Below are 21,553 nucleotides of genomic sequence, written 5' to 3' on the forward strand. Positions count from 1 at the left end.
TTAGCTGTAGCTCTAGCTTACGTTCCTGTGCAGTCACTACATGATTGGCACAATAGTAATGGCACATTATCTGGATATGTCCTGTACACACTAGTATAAATCCAACTCAGCCAATTAGTTATCAGTCTATTCTCCACAACCAAGGATCCTGAACAAAACTGGAGATGCTCAAACTCTGCTGGGTGGAATCGTGCTCATCAGAGAGGAAGATAGTTGTTGTTGGAGGTCAAAGAGCTTAGCTCCAGGACACCTTCATTTACAAATTTGAAAAATCAACTTAACTAGACCAGCCGTATAAATAGTGTGGGTATAAGAACATATCATAGGCTGAGAATTTAAAATTAGATCAGTTCCTGACTTCTCAAAGGATGTTCACCATCTTTAAAGATGCAAGCCTGGAGTAGGTCTTAACTTGCCTAGATGAAAGGAACTCTTACAACCTCCCACCCCACACCATTGCCCTTCAATAACCCCAAGATTCATTAGACAGCACTTTCCAAACCTGTGACTTTGATTACCTCGAAGAACAAAGTCAGCAGCTGCTACTTGGAATTCGATCATTGCTCTTTTGCAGTGGGTGGGTCTTCCCTCCTGAACAGCAGTATGGGTGGACCTATACCACATGGGATTGCAGCTGTTCACCACCACCTTCAAGGGCAATTAAAGATGGGCAATATGTATTGTCTCAATCAACAACACCCATATCCTGTGAATGAATTTTGCCATGACTTTTATTTACAATTAAATAATTTATCATCCAAATACAAAAATTACTTTCAGACGAGGTAACATTTTATCAAATTTTGTCAATTTTCAAAAGTGTTCCTCCACATGAACATTCCATTTCAAGAACATTAACCAGTGATATCTTTCATTACACTGACCAGTGTCCAGGTTTATATCCTGCTATTCATTTTCAAACACAGCATTAAGAAATATCTGCTCCTGAACATAATTGAAGTTTTACTCAAAAATAAGTCCAATGCTTTGAACTGATAGGACAAAGTTTAATTTATTTCTCTATCCCATTTTAAAATCATCACCAGCAATTCAAGTATCAAGAATGGAATTTACAATAAATCCAAATCTTGGAGAGTACGAAGATTTCTCAAAAAGAAATATAGTGCATAATTGCAGAACAAACCACCCAGAACAGTTCATATCAAGAAACAAAACACATTTTTCTCCTATAAACAGATCCATATAGTTCACAGTTTTATATTTGACTTTCAAACTTCAGCTCTGTATAGAACTTTCAGGTCTATTTAAAAACTTATGCCTTTTCTTCCTCTTTAATCTTTTCTGCAATTTTCTTTGCAACCACATTTAACTCCATGTTCTTGTTTAGCTTCAGGTACACATCTTTGCGGATTTGGTGGATGCTCAGCCAATCTGGAACAACATTAGCTAGTAATTGCAAATGTTTCTCCATATCGCCTGAAATTTAAGAAAAATAAAATCATTGAATACACAAATTTCAATAGTAAAGCGTTCAAATAGCTGATACAGGAAGTTCTGATGCAATGTTTTAAATTAATATCTCAAAGTTATACCAAATAAGGTGCCTAAAGAGGCACTAAAGGGCCCAGTCTAATTAAAGATGAGCAATCTTTCAGAAGATGTTAATGGTTACGCCAGGTTGCTTGGCATCATCTGCTAATTTTATTTCACTGAACCAAGTTGTAAAGTTTGAATCAAAGGCATTTCTGTACATTAGAGAGTAAAGTGTAAATTGAGAGTCCAAGGGTAGTCTATACAGTTTGTCCTTCCTTCCCAACACAAGTAAGAATTTGCATTTAACAATTTACACTGAATCCCTAGTGCTTCTCATGTGGAACTCTGATCAAATACCATGAAAGGAATTTCAGACAACCTACCCATACCATGGCTAGATTATTATAAGTTTGATGGGCATTACCACTGTTGATTATCATACTAAGCTGGACTGATCAGAAAGGTCTTCAGGTACAATCCATGGTATCCATCAATTTTAATGTAGCGAAGTGGCTACCAAAATTTGTTTTTGTTAAAGAATTCAGTCAGAGTGTGTGACAGTGGCTGAACCAGCATTTATTGCACATCCCTAATTGCCCTTGAGAGGTTTGCAGTAAGTTGCTTTCTTGCATTGCTGCAGTCCAGTTGGTGTTGGTATACCCACAATGCTATCAGGGAGAGAATTCCAGGATTTTCACAGTGACACTGAAGGAATCGCAAAACATTGCCAAGTCTGCATATTGAGTAGCTTGGAGGGTCACATGCAGGCACCGGTGCTCCCATGTATCTAATGCCTTGTCCTTCTCAATAGTACTGCCTGAGGGTTTGGAAGGTACTGCCTAAGGAGCCTTGGTGAATTTCTGCAGTCCATCTTGTAGATGGTACACACTTCTGCTACTGAGCATTGGTGGTGGAGGAACTAAACATTTGTGGATGTGGTACCAATAGAGTGGGAATTGGTTTTCATATTCCAGGGGAAGGAAAAACAAGAAGTAAAACCAGGTGGCAGCTTCCAGGGAGTTACAGCTTGGCAAAGTTCTATGTCAAGCTGAGTACAGTGATAATACAGAGGTCATGTGGTAAAGTGGGGAGTATCATTGCCTTTGACCAGCTCTGGGTTCAACCCCCACTGCAGGACTTTATGCGCAGGGAATGCGCACCCATTTCATGACCAATGCCTATTGCAGGCATCAAGAGTGGGAGTATGTTCTGGTCAGCCACGCTTGATGTGCAGTGACACCCCGCAAACTACAGCCTCTGACACTTGGCTAGCAACAGGAAACTCTGCTTTGGAAACAAGAATTAACATGTGCTCTGGCTGCCGCACATACCATGTGGAAGGGAACAGAAAAAGAAAGGAATTGTGATAGTGGTAGATGTAGATTCATGTAAAAAAATTCTTGGGCAAAGTGTTAAAAGGCAGTCCTTGTCCATATCCCAGTTGATATTATCTCTACAGTTAAACAGAAGAATGTGGAAATTAGGTTGATGGCATTTGGTTGTATGATTTTTCATGCGGACTGAACAAACTTCACTATAAATGAGTAGAATTGCAATAATATTTTCTGCATTAAATAAAACAGGCGCAACTTACAATACCTTATAAAATAAATATGAACAGGTCTGGAAGGAGTCCTGTTTTAAAATTAGATTTGCAATCATGAAAAAAGTGTAGCAGTACATTTTCACAGCAACATGACACATTACATTTCTGCAGAACTGATTTATGAAAATGGTCTTCACTACAGTATCCTCTAGGTCAGCATCAGAGTTTATCTGCAATACCAGAATTATTAACCATCAATTTGTTAATGAATTACCTATGGGCATCATTGAGCGATAGCTGTCAACCACTCTATTGCAAGCCACTGACATAACCAAGGCTGGTTTCCTCTCTGCCACAAAGACGTTGCGTAGAATTCTTGTTATGTCAGGCAGACGCATCATCATATTGAGGCGCTCTGTTTGTGCAGCAGTTCTGGTCATTGTTGCCTGCATTTTTTCAGCTTCTTTAGCACGAATCTATGGCAAGTATTAATTATTAGTGCTTCTCTCTCCAAATCAATATACAGTAAACTCTAGAATACAAATATCTAACAAGCAAAATATAGAAATACTGCATTACATGAAAAAAGGAAAAGAACCTCATTGTAATCACCAAAGTGTACAAATTAATCATAAGGCTGTCCTCAACAAGAGAAAGCAAATGGCACACTGTATATAATGGAGACAGGGAAGCAGCCTGATCAACAAGGTAATTATAGTGAAATTTTCTTAAATACTGTTACAAGAATTAGTTATACATTTGAACGAATGGCAAAATTGCACAATGCTTTTGGAAATAGCATTCCAGATACTTCGAAAATAATTATATTACACATACGACAACATCATTGTAGGCTGCCACTCTTTCATTTTACAAAAACACAAATAAGACAAAAGCACATGTTCATTCTTCTTTTCCACACCAAGCATAAGGGAAATTAAAGCACCAAATTGTTAAATGATTGTAACTGAAACTAAGTTGCCATGTCTAACGTGAGTATTCAACATGTGGATATTAACTATGTTGTACTGCGAACACACGATAAGAAGGACATTATAGACTCATTAAGTTTAAATTTTACATCTCTACCCACTAGTCTGAGCTTACCCTCTCTAACAGACTCTGGGAAATCCCTTTCAGTGCATTAGAAGCAGGAGAAGGACTGGGGCTCAGTGGTTTTGGCTCCACCTTCTGCTCAGTATGAGCAGCCGTAGCAGCTTCTGCAGTTTTGAGGGCCATATTAGCAAGGGCTTTCTCCATCTGAAAATGCACAATTTAGACAAGTATAACATTTAGTATGGTACATTTATAGTCATGGAAAATACAGACAAGGAAAAATTAAAAGCACTCTGACTGCAGAGCTTTTGCGAAAACTGCTGATGGTCTGACCGTACAAAGTGAAGTAAACAGATGTGATTTAATTACTGTTATAGATACACGGCTACCGAGATTAAGAAATATAGTTGGCCAAAGGGGACCTAGTTGTCTTTGTTCAGCAGTGATTTCATGTTAACATGCAGATGCAGCAAGCAGTTAGGAAGATAAATGGTTTGTTAGCCTAAGTTCCTCAGGGATTTGAGTTGAGGAGTAAAGATGACTTTCTGCAGTCATTTTGAGCCTTGGTAAGACCACACCTGCGTACAGTTTTTCATCTCTTTATCCAGGGAATGATGCAGTTGCCGTACAGGGAATGCAGAGGTTCACCAGGTTACTCCTGGAATGGCAGGATCGTTTTATGAAGAGACGGTTGGATATTTCCTACAGTTTCAAAGAATGAGATGTGATCTTGCTGAACTGTGTAAAATTCCTGTAGGGCGTGACAGAATGAATGGCAACAAAATGTTTCACCTCGCTGGTGACTCTAGAACTATGGGTCATATCTTGGGATGAGGGGTAAGTCGTAGAAGTCGAGACGAGGAGGAACTTCTTCATTCAGAATCAGTGAATCTTTTGGAATTTTCTCCCCCAGCGAATTGTGAAATCTCAGTCAGTAAGCATGTTCAAGACATAAATCAACAGATTGCCAGATAATGTGAGCATGGCATATGAAGATACTGTGGCAAAATGGCACTGAAGAAATGATCAGCCTTTTATTTAATTAAATGATGGAGCAAGCTTGATAGACTGAATGGCATACCTCATGCCTGTGCAATGTTTAAACACAAAGACCCCACAGGTAGAGATTTTAGATTAGATCGGATCGTTGGCATATCAGTACCTTTGGTGTCATCATACTGCGAGCTTTATCAAGGACCTCTTGAGCAGTTGTTAACTTCTCTAAATCGGGGGGCTTGGGCAGTTCAGCAGCAGCAATATCTGGAATTTCATCGATATTAAAACGTGGGTGCCAGCGTGCAATCTTGTCATCTGGTACATGCATTGGAGGGTTAAGAGAGGCCAGGAAAATCTGGTGAAAAATAAACAAAATGAGTGAGAATGCATTTAAAAAAAAATAATTCAGTTTTACTTTATGATTAAGCCAAATTTTACAGTCACAGCAGGAATTATGCACTTGTTCATGCATATTGTGGTTCTCCATAGGCCTCACCCTAAAAACAGTTTCTAAGAATGTTAACGAGAATCAGCCAGCACAGTCACGATGTGTGCAAGTGCAGAAGGTACCATTTATCCTTTCACCTTGCCTACCATAACTCAGTGGATATTTCCAACTTAAGGGAATGAAAAGTGCCATAGTGATCTTGGTTCAGCTTATCGATTGTACAATGTGTTTTACCAGTAAACTAATATAGTAACTCCCAACTGTTTCAAATTCAAAGACAGTAGACTACATCCCACCAGATGTCTAATCATACAAATGGGTGACATGGTGACTCAGTGGTTTGCACTGCTGCCTTTGTACCAAGGACCCAGGTTCGATTCCAACCTCAGGCAAATGTCTGTACATTCTCCTGTGACTATGTGGGTTTCCTCCCCCATTCCATGGATTGGCCATGTTAAATTGTCCATATTGTCAGGGATGTGCAGGCGAGGTGGGTTGGCCGTGGGAAATGCAGGAATACTGATCTAACTGCCAGCAAAAGCCTCAAATTTTACTGTTGCTGGCAATCACAGTGAAATGAACCACAGGTTTTTCAGTTAATCCAGTGACCTGGCTGTCAGGTTAATTAAGCCACAATCTTGCATCAAACAACACTCACCTCTAGAGGGATTGGATTGGGAGAGGTGTATGGGTCATAAAGATGTACAACACAGAAACAGATCCTTCGGTCCAACTAATCCCTGCCAAACATATCCCAACCTAATTTAGTCCCATTTGCCAGCATTTGGCCTGTATCTCTCTAAACCTTTTCTATTCATATACCCATCCAGATGACTTTTAAGTGTTGCAATTGTACCAGCCTCCATCACTTCCTCTGGCAGCTCATTCCATACAAGTACCACCATATGTGAGAAAAGTTGCCCCTAAGGTCTCTTTGATATCTTTCCCCATTCACCCTAAACCGATGCCCTCTAGTTCTGGACTCCCAAACCCCAGGGAGAAAAGACCTTGTCTATTTACCCTATCCGTTCCCCTCATGATTTTATAAACTATAAGATCACCCCTCAGTCTCCGACGCTCCAGGGAAAACAGCCCCAGCCTATTCAGCCTCCCCCTATAGCTCAAACCCTCCAAGCTTGGCAACATCCTTGTAAATATTTTCTGAACCCTTTCAAGTTTCACAACATCCTTCTTTTTTTTGCAAGGAGACCAGAATTGCACGCAATATTCCAAAAAATGGCCGAGCCAACACATTGTACAGTCGCAACCTGACTTCCCAATTCAATACTCTGACCAATAAAGGAAAGCATACCAAATGCCTTCTTCACTATCTTTACCTGCAACTCTACTTTTGAATATGAACCTGTACTCCAAGATCTTTGTTCAGCAACACTCCCTAGGATCTTGCCATTACGTATGTAGGTCCTGCTCTCAGTATGGACTTTCTGGGCCAAATTGCCTGTCTCTGCACTGTAGGGATTCTATTCTAAAATGTGCATCAAATAACATGGCTGGAGGAAACATGACTTGGGGACAATGGACAGTGGTGAAAGACTGAAATAAAGTGTCAATAAAGGAATTACTTCAAGTTTACTAGTAAAACACAGACTAAATTTCAAATTTTATTTTCTGTTTGATTATATTTTCAGATTAAAATTAGCTCAACTAAAATATTCAACAGACTAATTTTTTACTAAGAGCTACAGGGTTTTTACCCACCTCTGCACTGTGGAATTTAAGAAAAACATGATTTCACAGGATTAGGGTTCTGCTGGCTGGGCCAACAATTATTGCCCACTGTAATTGCCCTAGAGATGTTGATGGTGTGCTGCTTTCTTCAACTGCTGCAGTCTATAAAGTATACAACCATCTTCCTGGAGAATTCCAATATTTTGACCCTGCAACCATGATGGAATAGCAATATAGTTCCAAGTCAAAATGGGATGTTGTTGGAAGTGAATTTGCAGATGGAGTTGTTGCTGGTGCACCTATCCAGCCAAGTAGAATTTTCCTTCATACTTCAAACTGTGCCTTTAGATCATGGACAGACTTTAGGCAGTTCAAAGTTGAGTTAGCCATTGCAGAATCCCGAGGCTCTGATGTGCTCTTAGGGGCCATATTAGTTATATGTTTGGTCCAGTTCAGTTTCTGGCCAATGGCAACCCCAATATGTTGATAATGAGGTATTCGGTGATGGTAATGCCGTTGAACTAACGCAGAGATTGTTAATTTGTTCTTATTGGTGACGGTCATTGGCTAGCACTAGGGTGTCATGCAAATAACTTGTCACTAAACCAAAAAGTTAATGCTGTCCGCATCTTTCTGCATTTGGACTTGGACTGTTTCAACATCAGACGAGTTACAAATTGTAGCGAATATTAATCAATGAATGTGCCCACATCTTATTGTAAGAGGGGAAGGTGAAGCAGCTTGAAGATATTTGGGGCTAGGGAACAGGCCCAAAGGAAATCCACAACAATGTCTCCGGACTAGGATGGTTGACCTCCAACAATTAAAACTTGGTGTACTGATGCCCATTAAATTCAGTTTTACTGGGATCTATGAAACACTGTCGCCTGTGATTTGTTAGTGCTAAACATGTTCACCTTTGAAAACATATACTATCTTCTGTCTTAATACACCTGTAATACTGGTGAATTGTATTAAAGACAAAAGCAAAACCCAGCAATACCTGTACTCAAAATGGCAAAACTGATCAAATTCCAGCAAAAGCCTCAAATATTACTGTTGCTGGCAGTAATAATGTTGCTGGCGAACTGGACTACAAGTTTTTTTTTGTTACATCAGTGACATGGCTTTAAGGTTAATTAAGCTACAATATTGCATTGAACAACACTCACCTTTAGAGTCAAGACAAAGTGTCCTGTTGGATCACCTGCTTACCTTATGGTATCGTTTCACAATGCTCACAAGATTTCGGCTAAAAATATGACGTCGCGAGAGTAAGCGAGATGCTGTTAGTTGTCTATGACCATCAGAATTCTCCTCTTGAGATGATGAGAGAGATGGGAAATAGTGTTTAAAAACTTTTTAAAAAGTATTCTTCAAATTCTTTTTTCCCCTAAAAGCAGTAACTCTGGTGATATTCTGTCCCATAGTCACCTCTGTAACATCTGACAGCCTAAGGGTAAGCAACAACTTTTTAAAAAGTACAACACAATTGAGCCTAATTTTATTCTTGTGGTTATCCATTTATCAACAGTTAAAAATCACAACAGCAGGTTATAGTCCAACAGATTTATTTGGAAGCACTAGCTTTTGGAGCTAGTTGATGACCACCTGATGAAGGAGCAGCTCTACGAAAGCTAGTGCTTCCAAATAAACCTTTTGGAGTTTACTGTGACGTTGTGATTTTTAACTTTGTCCACCCCACTCCAACACCAGCTCCTCCAAATCATATTTTTTCAACAAGTAGTTATTGTTCCCAGCCTCAATATACTGAGATCAGCTGTCACCCAGGTAGATAGCATCAGGATCCAAAAGGGGAACTGACCCTAGAATATTCTGACCAATGCAGCCACCATTGTCCATCTAAGAATGAAAAAAGCCAATGAAATAAAAATTAACTTTGACTGAAGAGTCAAAGCAGCTCAAGTGATGACAGTTATTTATACAGTTTACACCTATTTAGATTAGATTAGATTACTTACAGTGTGGAAACAGGCCCTTCAGCCCAACAAGTCCACACCGCCCCGCCGAAGCGCAACCCACCCATACCCCTACATTTACCCCTTACCTAACACTACGGGCAATTTAGCATGGCCAATTCACCTGACCTGCACATCTTTGGACTGTGGGAGGAAACCGGAGCACCCGGAGGAAACCCACGCATACACGGGGAGAACGTGCAAACTCCACACAGTTAGTTGCCTGAGGCGGGAATTGAACCCGTATCTCTGGCGCTGTGAGGCAGCAATGCTAACCACTGTGCCACCGTGCCGCCCATTTCTTGCCCATTTGCCTCTCCTTTGGCTCACAAAGGAGCAGAACTCAACTATAATCGCAGAAAGATGTAGGAGCCATTTGGCCTTATTCAGTCTGCTTTGCCATTCGATCATGGTTGATATGTTTCTCAACCCCATTCTCCTAGCTTCTCCCAATAATCACTGATCCCCTTACTAATCTAGAACCCTTCTATCTTCTATTAGAACTCGGATGCTATGCACTCAACTTTCATTTATATCGGTCAATTGAATCCTGATTTAATTGCGCATGTACCTCTTTAGGGTAGTAACTGTTTTTGGATTACATCGATAGGAAAGAGTTATTTACACTGGGAGTTATTAAATATTATGCTAGCTAAAAGCAGAAACGTTGATTTAAGTCTGTTGGAATTTATGCAATTGTTGCCCAGAATCAAATCCATGTCATTTAGAAAACAAACTTTAAAGGAAAGCATAAAGAGCTGGAAAAAGGTCACTATTCAAACAAAGCCAAACTCTCCAATATAATTCATATCATTTACCTCCTTCAAACTCAGGATCAATGGTGAGTTGGTAGCTGGACTTTTTCAGAGAGTCACTCCATGTTGGGATTCCCTTTTCCTGTCTGAACTTGTATGCAGAAGGGTATACTGTCTTTATCTGCCCAACATTTCGTTCTTCAAATTTCCTACAAAAGATATTAGAAGGTAACCACTCAAGTAAACTAATAAAACAAAAGAACTGCTAATTACTTCAACAATAAAGTTTACTGGTTTTGTAGGCATTTTGTTTACAATTCACAGTTCAGGTATTCCACTCAAACTGCCATTCCAGCAAGATAATTAGATCAAAAATCCAAATTTGCTCCCCAGGTCCACTAGATTTCTCAATAACTCCTTCAATCAATCAATTTTGATTATTTCCCAAAAAATGTCAACTTTGGAAAACAGGTATTGCCATTTTAAGTAATTGTTCAGTAATTGGGAAAGTGATACGAATTATGACAAAAAGACATTTTACCCAAAACTAAATTATTATTTTGTCTACATAAAAAGGCCATGCTTCAAATTTATTCTGTAACAAGTATTTTGAGGGTCGATGGGTTATTACATCAAGCAAGAGTTTTCAGAAGAATTCTAGTGGGTATATTCTTTCTTCCTTAATTCTCAGAGCCAGGATTAGATACAATTCACCTGTGTAATATTAATTGTCACCTTCCATCGAATGTCCATCAGTATGCTAAGATAAAAGGCGAGAGATTTATGTATATTTTATCATTTATTTTTGAGTTTGCAGGTAGAGGCATATGGGTTTTCTGTCTCTCTAAAGGGGTTTAAAGATTAACCTACAAATCATTCTGTAACCATGGCAATTTTATTTTCAAACGCAATGTGTTAGAAAGACTTGTTAGAGACCAGTGGGCTTTTGTTTATATTAGGAGAGTATACAATCAAAGAAAACAATGCAGTGCATTACACATTTTCAAATGGAAGATGCAGAAATGTTTTGGGGGAAGAAAGAGGAAACACTCAAAAGCTTGAAAAAAAGTTATTTTTGACCAGTCTGCAAGGTTTTTTAGCTGAAAATGGATGCTTAAAGCAGCTGCACTTGAGAAAGGGAAATGATGGTTTAAAATAGTTAAAAATAGGTTATCTGAAACAATCATAAAGTGCTGGAGAAACTCAAAGTCAAGCAGCATCTTTAGACAGAAAAACAGTCCTCGAGGAGGAGAGTTTATGTTTTGGGCCCCTGATGCAAGGCTCACACACGAAACGCCAACTCTCCCGCTACTCGGATGCTGCCTGACCTACTGTGCTTTTCCAGCGCAAAACCATTTGACTCAGATCTCCAGTCCTCACTATCCTCCAGAAAAGCAGTCTGAAGGGGTCACTGGACTCAAAAATTTAACACTGTTTTTCTCTCTACAGATGCTGCCAGAACTGCTAAATTGCTTCAGCATCCTGTTTTTGTTACTCAAGTTTAAAAGCTTCAGACCAAAAGTGTTTGATTAAAACACTGAAGGGGTTAATTGAAACCGAGAAAGTTTAGGTTTAGTTATAGGAGGACCCCCCCGGAAGAGAATATTACATGTTTCTAGTCAAGGATTAAATCAAATTAAGTAAAACCCTATGTCTGATAGAGAAAGGGATTTTCTCTGGAGTTTGAATACTCAAAGGCCATGCTTCAAATTTATTCTGTAACAAGTATTTTGATGGATTTAATGGGGTTGAACTTTTACTGCATATTTTGGAATGTTTAAACATGTATCACCTAAATAGAAACACAAACAGAAATTTCTGAAAAGAACTCCGGGTAAGTCCAGCAGCATCTGTGGAGATAAATCAAGAGGTAAAGTTTCAAGTTCAGTGACCCTTCTTCAGAATGGGTGTTCCAGTTCTGAAGAAGGGTCACTGGACCTGAACCGTTAACTCTTGATTTCCCTCCACAGATGCTGCCAGACCTGCTGAGATTTTTCAGCAATTTCTGTTTGTGTTTCTGATTTCCAGCATCCGCAGTTTTGTTTTTTGTGTAAAGAGTGTACCTTTGTTTCTTTTACATAATAAACTTTTCTTGTTGTTAAACCTAAACCTGCGTTACTAATTGACTCCACCTGGGACCTGACTTGTTCAATAATAACAACATTAATTGAGATGATAACTATACTCACTTCCTCATCATGTCCTGGACACCTTGTTTTACCTTGGCAAAGGTAATGGTCTCAGAACGATTGAACAACATGCTCACAACAGTGTCCATACTACGGAACATCTCTGCTAACAGCTTGTACTTGAAAGGCAGGGTCAACCCTGGTGGAACATCCTGTGCCAAGTTGTGGAAACGCTGATAAGCTGGCGTCTTTACCCTGGAAAAGCATGAATTATGAAAACCAGAGGGCTCACACATTCAACAACTACTCCATAAGTTTTGTTCATTTTTGACGATTTTACGTTATTAAGCCTTTTACACATCATCCTTCATTCCTCACCTCTCCTCTGCACCCGATGTCGCCACCTGTTCAGCTGTTTTTTTCTGTTCTTCCTTATTTTCTTGTACCTTCAGTTCTAGTTCTCGAATCTGTTTAAGACGGCTCTTAATATCACTATCCACTTCTGATGCAGAAGCAAATGAACCTGGTACTGGTGCAAGTTTCTGGATTCGGTGCAACCGAGCTTTTAACCCTGAGAGACCTTCCTTTGCAGGTGTTGTGCCAGTCTACAAGAAACATACATTGAAGAATCAAGACATGGCTTTGATCCTAAATTCATTTAAGTGATTGTTGTAAAATAGTCCGGTGTATGATATTTAATCCAACATTCTTTTTGTACAAAGGATGCACTGCAATTGAACATAACGGTTTGCAGAGCAATTGCCTAAACATATCCTGAAAATGTGCATCGATGCCATACCTGCTTGTTCCTTCCATTTGAACTTTGCAGACCTGGAGGCTTGGAAATCACTTTCCTTAAAGTTTTTGGCTCATAGATCAATAAATCCTAAATAAAAACACCAAAATTCATTAGCGTCAGCAGCTTCAGATATATGGGTTGTAAAAGAAACATTGTCCCAGAGAATATATTAAAAATAACAGAGCATCTGCCATGCTTATAGTTATAAATGACTTAGCAATAAATGAATAGAAATAATTAAGTGATTCTGGTCTTTATATGTAGAGGAGTGGAGTGCCTGAATACTGTAGTTATTGATTACAGACACCACTTGGAATACGGGCAAATATGGGCATCAAACTTTAGGAAGGATACAGGAGCAAGTTACTGTAGATGCTGGAAGCCGTACTGAAAATAAAAAATGCTGAAGATCATAGCGGGTCAGACAGTCCAGATGACTCGAAACATTAGCTCGCTTTCTCTCCATGAATGCTGCCTAACCAGCTGTGATCTCCAGCTTTTATTTTCACTAAGGATGGATCATTTGGCCTTGAGGGAGCACAACATGAGTTTACAAAAATGATGCCTGGATTTCAGAGTTTAAGTCTGAGAAGAGACGATACAAATTAGGCCCATGTTCACTAGAATCTAGAAGGTTAAAGTGTGATTTGATCAACGTTTTCAGGATACAGTATTAACAGAAAAGTACAGAGTAGATAAAGATAAGGTCCTTCCAATGGTTGGAGATTCTAGAACCGGGGGCACTGTCTGAGACTTAGGTGAGGCTGTTCAGGAGATATTAGGAAGCATTTCAACACATGAAGGGTGATAGATGTTTGGAACTCTCTTCCACAGTGAATGCTGGATCAGTTGTTAATTTTAAAATTGAATTAGATAACTTTTCTTTTGTTAAGCAAAAGTACTAATGGATCTGGGCTAAAGGCAGGAATATAGGATAAGACTACAGATCAGCCATGATCTCAATAAATGGCAGAATAGATTCAAAAGGGATAAGTGGCCTATAGTAAAAAAAAAACCAAACTGCCTTGTACAATTTTATTCATATCAGAGGGGCTAAACGGGGCATTGGTAAAACAGTTTATCCAAAAGATAGAATTGTTGGCAGCACGGAACCTAAGTTACAGTCAAGATCATATCTTGAGTCTTTGCTGTTGATGAAGAACAAATTAAAGCAAACCCAATATGGAATTCACTTAAAGGGGCTCCACATCATTAACCAATACCATACAAAAAAAACACTACGTAATTTTATTTGGCACTGCTGTTTAAAGACAGTCTTAAAGCAACTGCAGTAGCACACAAGGCACTGCATTTATAGAATACTGGATTAGTGGTGCTGGAAGAGCACAGCAGTTCAGGCAGCATCCAACGAGCAGCGAAATCGACGTTTCGGGCAAAAGCCCTTGGGCATGGAAAGTACCATGAAACCTCTACCGCCATCTCTTATTCTTGCCTGATTTATAACAAAAGTGCTGCAGTTACAGAAAACATTCAGTATCACTTCCATTCATCCCAAAACAAACCTAGATATTTCAAAGAGTGACGACTCAGCATTATCATGGACCAGGCCAGACCCCATCAAGATATTTCAAGAAAGGAGCCTGGACTCTAACCTTGCTAGGTGTTTTAAGCAGGTGTAGAGTGGACATTCCAGGAGGGATGCAGCTGGCCCAACCACTTAGTTTAAAACAAACAGAACTTATTTGCAATATTACAGAATGAAAACACAAACAAAAGAGAACACAATATACAATATTGTTTCAAATACTTGCTACAATCCCCAGAAACTCCCCTTGGCACAAGTGGCAAAATCAAACACAGGGTCTTACAGGAGAGACAGAAGAAAGAGGGACTCACATGGTACACCTTCTTCCGTGCAGCTGTTTTTTGGACCAGCAACCTCAAACTGAACTGACTGCTTTCAGGGAACAGCCAAACTGCTAAGAAAACCAAAATATTTGCCCCATTTTGCTCTAAACCCTTCCTAATCACATACCCATCCAGATGCCTTTTAACTGTTGTAATTATATCAGCCTCGACCACTTCCTCTGGCAGCTCATTCCATACATGCACAACCCTCCATGAAAAAATTGCCCCTTTTCAAACTTTCCTCTTTCACCTTAAACCTATGCCCTCTAGTTCTGGACTCCCTTGCCCCAGGGAAAAGGCACAGCCTATTCACCCTATCCATGCCCCTCATGATTTTACCCCTCATAAGGTAATCCTTCAGCCTCCGACACTCCAAGGAAAACAGCCCCAGCCTGTTCAGCCTCTCCCTATGGCTTAAACCCTCCAACCCTGGCAACATCCTTGTAAATCTTTTCTGAACCCTTTCAAGTTTCACAACATTCTTCCTATTGCAGGGACACCAGAATCGCACGCAGTATTCCAACGTCAAATCATAACCACAAACATTAAGAGCTCAGTTAATATTTGGAAGTAGAACCACCCCTCTTCTAGACATGTAAACTTACTTCATAATTAAGGCAGAAATGATACCATATTACTATATACTACAATAATTGAAAGATCTCAAAACACAAGTAAAAACTGACCAAAGCACCAGTCTGCTCGCCACACACAATTCTAACCCTGTTGGTATTACTTTTCGGTCATTTGCAAGTGGCTGTAGATCTTACTAGCTGAATATCTATAGCTCAACCCTAAAAATCCTTGAGAAGTCGGTGGTAAACTATCTTCTTGAACCTGCTATATTATTCAGGCGGGAGTTCCAGAATTTTGCACCAACAGTTTAAAAAATTATTATTTGCATGTCAAGGTGGTGTGTAGCTTGGGGGAATTAAAAGGTGATGGTGATTCCATGTAGCAGTCAACCTTGGTGTTCCTGATATTAATGGTTGTGGGTTTGGAAGGCGCTGTCCTAAAGGAGCCTTGCTGAATTTCCATAGGGTATCTTGTAAATGGTACATAAAGCTGCTGCTAAAGTGTTGGTGGTCAATGGAGTAAATTCTTGCAGATGTGTTGAAAAATCGAGTTTTGACTTATTGGCATGAGGCTTCTTGTTGGAGCTGCACCCACCCAGGCAAGTGGAAAATATTCCATCACTCTTCGGATTTGCATGCTGTGGATGTGGCAGGCTTTGGGTAGTCAGGAGATGAGTTACTTTAGAGTTTTGTAACTGTCATTTCTACCACACACAACAAATACAGTATTTGTTGTATAAGCATTCCTCCAGCACCAAGGGTGCTACACGAACAGCACAAACTACACACATACACAGCATAAAGTGCATGCGCAAAACACACAAGTTAAAGTGCAATAGAAGAACAATAAATAATAGAAATTTTTCTAGCAGCAATTCAAAGTTGTGCAAAGAATTTCAGAAGGGAAAGAGTCCGATCATACTGTGTTAAAGAGCCTGATGACTTGGGGGAATAACCTGCTGCACAGTCTGGCTGAGAGAGATCAAATGCTCTGGCATCTTCTGCCAGATGGCAGGAGGGGGAAGAATTTGAGTGAGGGGTGTGTGGGGTCTTCCACAATGCTCTTAGCCTTTCGGAGGCAGCGTGTGATGCAAATATCTGTAATGGAGGGAAGAGACACCTGATGACCTCAGCTGCCCTAGCTATCCGTTATAGGGTCTTACGATCAGAGATGGCGCAATTCCCAAACCAGGCAGTGATGCAGCGGCTCAGGGTACTGGGAGAGAGGTTTTCCTCAGCCTGTGCAAAAAATAGACGCTGCTGGGCTTTCTTGGCTATGGAGCTGGTGTTGAGGGTCCAGGTGAGATTCTCAGCCAAGAAATTTGGTGCTCTTCATGATCTCCACAGGGGAGCCATCAATGTCCAGCAGAGAGTGGTCACTCCATGCCCTCCTGAAGTCAACAATCAGCTCTTTTGTCTTGTCCACGTTCAGAGACAGGTTGCTAGCTATGCACCAGTGCATTGTTTGCTGCACCTCCTCTCTGTATGCTGACTTGTCATTCATGCTGATAAGATCCCTGCAGTCATAACATCAGTGGACTTGATGTGATTTGACCTGCGCATCGCTGCACAGTCATGTGTCAACTAGGTGGACTGAGCACACTTGCGGCAGGATTCAGAGCATCTGATCTGTTCTTGTAGCCACTGTATTAATGAAATGAGTCCAGTTTAACATTTGGTCCAAGGTAATACCCTAGATGTTAAGAGATGGCAATACCATGCAACAGGTAACCTTAGATTCTCCCGTTTTGGAGAGGTTCATTACCTTGCACTTGTGGTGCTGAGGGTCACTGGACCCTAAATGTTAAGTCAGGCCTCTCTTCACAATTGCTGCCAGACCTGCTGAGCTTTTCCCGGTTCTTTCAGCATTTACTTACATGGCGTGAATGTTTTCATGATTTTTCACTCAAGCCTGGATATTGTCCAGGTTGTGTTGTACATGGTGACAGACTGCTTCAGTAATAGATTGAGTCAACAATAGTATTGAACATTGTACACCCAGTGAGCATCCCATTTCTGACTTTATGATCGAGGGTAGGTCATTGACGAAGTAGCTGAAGTTGATTGGGCCTAGCACAACACTGAAGAACTCCTGCAGAGATGACTTGGAATAGAGATGACTTAAACTTAAGACAACCACAAACATCTTCCTTAGTACTGGATAGGACTCCAACCAGTTAATGGCTACCCCAACACCCACTGACAGGTTTTGTGGGGCACCCTTGATGCTACACTTTGTCCAATATGGTCTTGGAAGTGTATGTTTCAACTAAGGCTGTAATGAGGTCAGCAGCAGACTGTCATGGCAAACTCCAGACTAAGCATAATTGTTTATATGAACCCAGCACCCTGTATCCTGCCGCAGTTCTCTGGCATTTCAACAGCAGGGCTGAAAATGATTTTGGGCAGTGTTTTCTCATGGTTTAGTTCTTTTGAGCCAACCATCTAAAATCATTGAAATAACCTGGAAGAAAATATGCTTATATCTACCCCAAACAAAAAAATTAAAGGACATAATGGTCTATCTCGGTTTTCATTATGCCATATCAATGAGCCGCCATTATTTTGTTCACAACTCCTGCGAGACGGGCATCCACAATACTATATACACACAGCACAATTATCTTAATAATAGGAAAAATTCTTTATTTACCCTCAATTCTTCCTTTCGACTGGAGTCTTAAATTCTTTCTGGAACATTTTCTGCAAAATAGACTATTGCAAAAAAAGTGCTGGAACGGTAGAACGGTTCAAGCACAAAAGGAGGGCAATGTGCCTGTGCTAACTCTCCCTAAGAACAAATGAAGCAGTTGCACCGTACCATAGTCCTACACCTTTTTAAAAACAAAATCCATATAATCATCTGATGAGATTACAAAAATATCTTTGCAAAAAGAAGGAAATCGAACTGCAACGGTCAAATGCCACAAATCGTGCAAAGGCAGGAAAATGAAGAATACAAGTTAATTCTTTCCCAAACAAAATAACTGGATAAACTGAACAGATCTGGCAGCATCTGCGGGAAGGCGGCAGTTAGCTTTACAGGAAAATTGACCATTCTTCAAAACCTTACGGAAGAAGGGTCCCTCGACCCGAAAAAAAACATTAACAGATGCTGCCGGACCTGCTGACTTTTGCCAGCAATTTCTGTTTTTGTTTATGATTTCCAGCAGCCGCAGCTCTGTTTCTTTTTTTAAAAAAGTCTTTCCCACCTGCTCTCCGGCGGCAGACACGTTCTTAACGTCTTACCGTGGGCTCGGGTGCTCCTTTGGGAGGCCACTGGGCATCTGGCTCCACTTCGCTCTGTTTTGGGACGGGGTTCTCCTCCTCTTCCTTGGGCTCTAGCAGGAGGCATCTCCGGGCAGACGGCACCCCGGCCGCCCGCTGCGACCCCACCGCCGAGGCCGGCGCGCCATCGACGGAGGCGGAGCGGCTGCGTTTCCTGCCGGTACTGGAGCGGGAGCCGGCCCCAAGCGGCTCGCTTCTCGGCGGCGTGACCAGGTCGCTGAGTGCGGGCTCTCTCTCGCTGACCTCGGCCTCTGGGTGGAGGGTCAGGCCGCTGCAGCCTCGCAGCTGGCCCGGGCTCGGCCATTCACAGGAGTCCGGTGGCTCGGAGACTGCGGGCAGAGCAGGAGGGGGGGGCGGGCACGGAGCAGCCGCCGACCTTCCCTTTCGCGGCTGCAAGCGGCGGCCACCGGGAGACCGGGAACCTTTCAGGGCCGGCTTGGGCTTTTTGGCCTGAGGGAAGAAGTCGGTGAGTCTGGCCTGCGCCATGGCGAAGGTGAAACCCACCCTCCTTCCCTTCAGGAGAGTCACTAACTCCCGGGAGGACAGGGGTCTTGCAGGTCGCTCTGAGCCGGAACCGTGTGTTCAGATGCTCCTGGACCTGAGGGACCGAGGTCGCTCTGAGCACAGGCCTGAGGTGTTCGTGGATCCCGCCACTCCACCGGAGTTTGGCGCCAAACCTAGCACGTGACTGGCTCGCGCTGGATTGGTCAATTCCGTTGTAGAGCAGACCAATCAGTGTGTCGGCCGGTGTCCCGCGCCGCCCCAACCCCCCACGCCCACTTACAATCATCACGCCTACACCGATTGCCCCGCCCACACGTTATGGCCCCGCCCATCTACAAGCGCCCCGCCCACACGTTATGGCCCCGCCCATCTACAATCGCCCCGCCTCCCCCTCCCCATTGTCCGACTCCCTTTTCTTGGGAACACCGACTGTCGGAGTTAATCGGTCAGGATCTTAGATGAGTGTCCTCCGACTGGGAGGGAACACTCCTGTCTGTTAATTATTCTGCGTTGTCCATTCATCCGTAGTCTCCCAGTCGGAGAACACTTCAGCGGTCCGGGACACTTGACCTCGGACCTTCGGGTGACCGTCCTCCAAGGTGGACTTTGGGACAGGCAACTACGAAAAGTGGCCGAGCAAAGGCTGATAGCTAAGTTCCGTACCCACAGGGATGTCCTCAACCGGGACCTGGGGTTCATGTCACACTACAGGTGACCCCGTTTGCACTATACACAGAGAGAGAGAGACACACACACACGCAGAGCCTCTCTCATACACTCCCGCACAAACCCTCTCACAGACTTTAAACCCTTTTACACTCACACATACACCCACCCTCTCACACACCGTCATAAACCCCCCACTCACATACCCATATGCATACATGATTGTGCGGTGAATTTGCACTTGTAGAATTACATTTTACTTTGCTCAAAAACTGCATGAATCCACGTAAGATTTTGTAAATCCATTTTTTAGATCATAGAGTCAAAGTCATAGAGACGAACAGCATGGAAACAGACCCTTCAGTCCAACTCGTCCATGGCGACTAGATATCCCAATCCAATCTAGTCCCACCTGCCAGCACCCGGCCCATATCCCTCCAAATCAGGCCGACCATTGTGGCACAGACAGCCTCACAGGCAGCTAATACCTTATCTGGGCCGATGTGACACCAATTATTAAAGGTCACTTGAGAATGTAACTTTAAAAAAAAGGTTTTGTGATTTACATATGAAAGAACTAAAACCAACATGGTCATTCTAAAAGATCAGAGACTTAACAAACAATCCAGGTCTTCTTCGATATAAAATTTTAGTTACATCACACGGTAAACATTTGCTATAAATTCTGTGTCTTACAATCTTATTCTCCACAATCACCTGATGAAGGAGCAGCGCTCCGAAAGCAAGTGCTTCCAAATAAACCTGTTGGACTATAAGCTGGTATTGTGTGATTTTTAACTTTGTACACCCCAGTCCAACACCAGCGTCTCCAAATCATGACCTGATGAAGGAGCAGCGCTCTAATAGCTAGCACTTCCAAGTAAACCTGTTGAACAAAAATCTGGTGTTCAACCAAATAGAAATGTTGGATGGACTCATTGCTGATTGCAGACTACAAAATCCTAAGATCATCGCCAACTGGGTCAGACCTGCTGTGGGATTGGTGATTTACCCCGACCAAACCTGTGTTCTACCAGGCAAGGCAACCTGTGTTCTACCAGGCCTTGCACTCCTCAGGGATATGATTGCCTACATGCAGGACAGAGAACAGATGCCTCCCTTATCAGCCTGCAATAGGAGAAGACCTTTGACATGATATTGCACACAATCATGTAGGATGTACTCTCCAAAGTGGGCTTTGGGGAGGGAATCTGCAATCGAATCCAATTGCTCTACATCAACATTATTAGTGCAGCCTCAATCAAGGGGTGGGAATCAGAAAGCTTCCTAATCAGGTCTGGAGGTGGGTGGCATGGTGGCTCAGTGGTTAGCACTACTGCCTCACAGCACTAGGGATCTGGGTTTGATTCCAGCCTTGGGTGACTGTGTGGAGTTTGCACATGTGTCTCCTGGTGTCAGTGTGGGTTTCCTCCCACAAGCTAAAGATGGTTAGGTGAATTGACCATGTTAAATTGCCCATAGTATTTAGGGATATGTAGGTTTGGTGTAGTAGTCAGGGTAAATGTGGGGGAATGCATCTGGCTGGGTTACTGTTCAGAGGGCTGGTCTAGACTTGTTGGGCTGAAGTGCCTTCTTCCACACTGTAGGATTTCTATTTTACTATATAAAGGAGTCAGGCAGGGCTGCCCACTGTCTCTTGCCTTATTTGTGGGTTGTATAGAGCCTTTTGGTGAGTCCCATCAGGAAGGATGTGAGCTTGAGAGGGTGACTACTCCAGGCAATGGAGATCTGCAGGTCAA

At 41.9% G+C, this 21,553-nt stretch overlaps 1 protein-coding gene across 1 annotated transcript; it reads right to left on the bottom strand.

Moving 5' to 3' along the window:
- Positions 1–713: 713 nt before the first annotated feature.
- cdt1 (chromatin licensing and DNA replication factor 1) lies at positions 714–19,299 on the bottom strand. Its single transcript, XM_072596032.1, has 10 exons — positions 18,585–19,299; positions 12,892–12,978; positions 12,471–12,697; positions 12,153–12,347; positions 10,027–10,172; positions 8,445–8,548; positions 5,259–5,447; positions 4,148–4,300; positions 3,315–3,516; positions 714–1,437 (listed from the first exon to the last, which is right to left on the bottom strand). Exons 1-10 carry the CDS (start codon positions 19,107–19,109, stop codon positions 1,274–1,276), a joined length of 1,992 nt encoding a protein of 663 aa, XP_072452133.1. The 5' UTR covers positions 19,110–19,299; the 3' UTR covers positions 714–1,273.
- Positions 19,300–21,553: the final 2,254 nt, after the last annotated feature.

Source organism: Chiloscyllium punctatum, chromosome 26 (genome assembly GCF_047496795.1).
Source record: "Chiloscyllium punctatum isolate Juve2018m chromosome 26, sChiPun1.3, whole genome shotgun sequence".
Classification (NCBI taxonomy): Eukaryota; Metazoa; Chordata; class Chondrichthyes; order Orectolobiformes; family Hemiscylliidae; genus Chiloscyllium; species Chiloscyllium punctatum.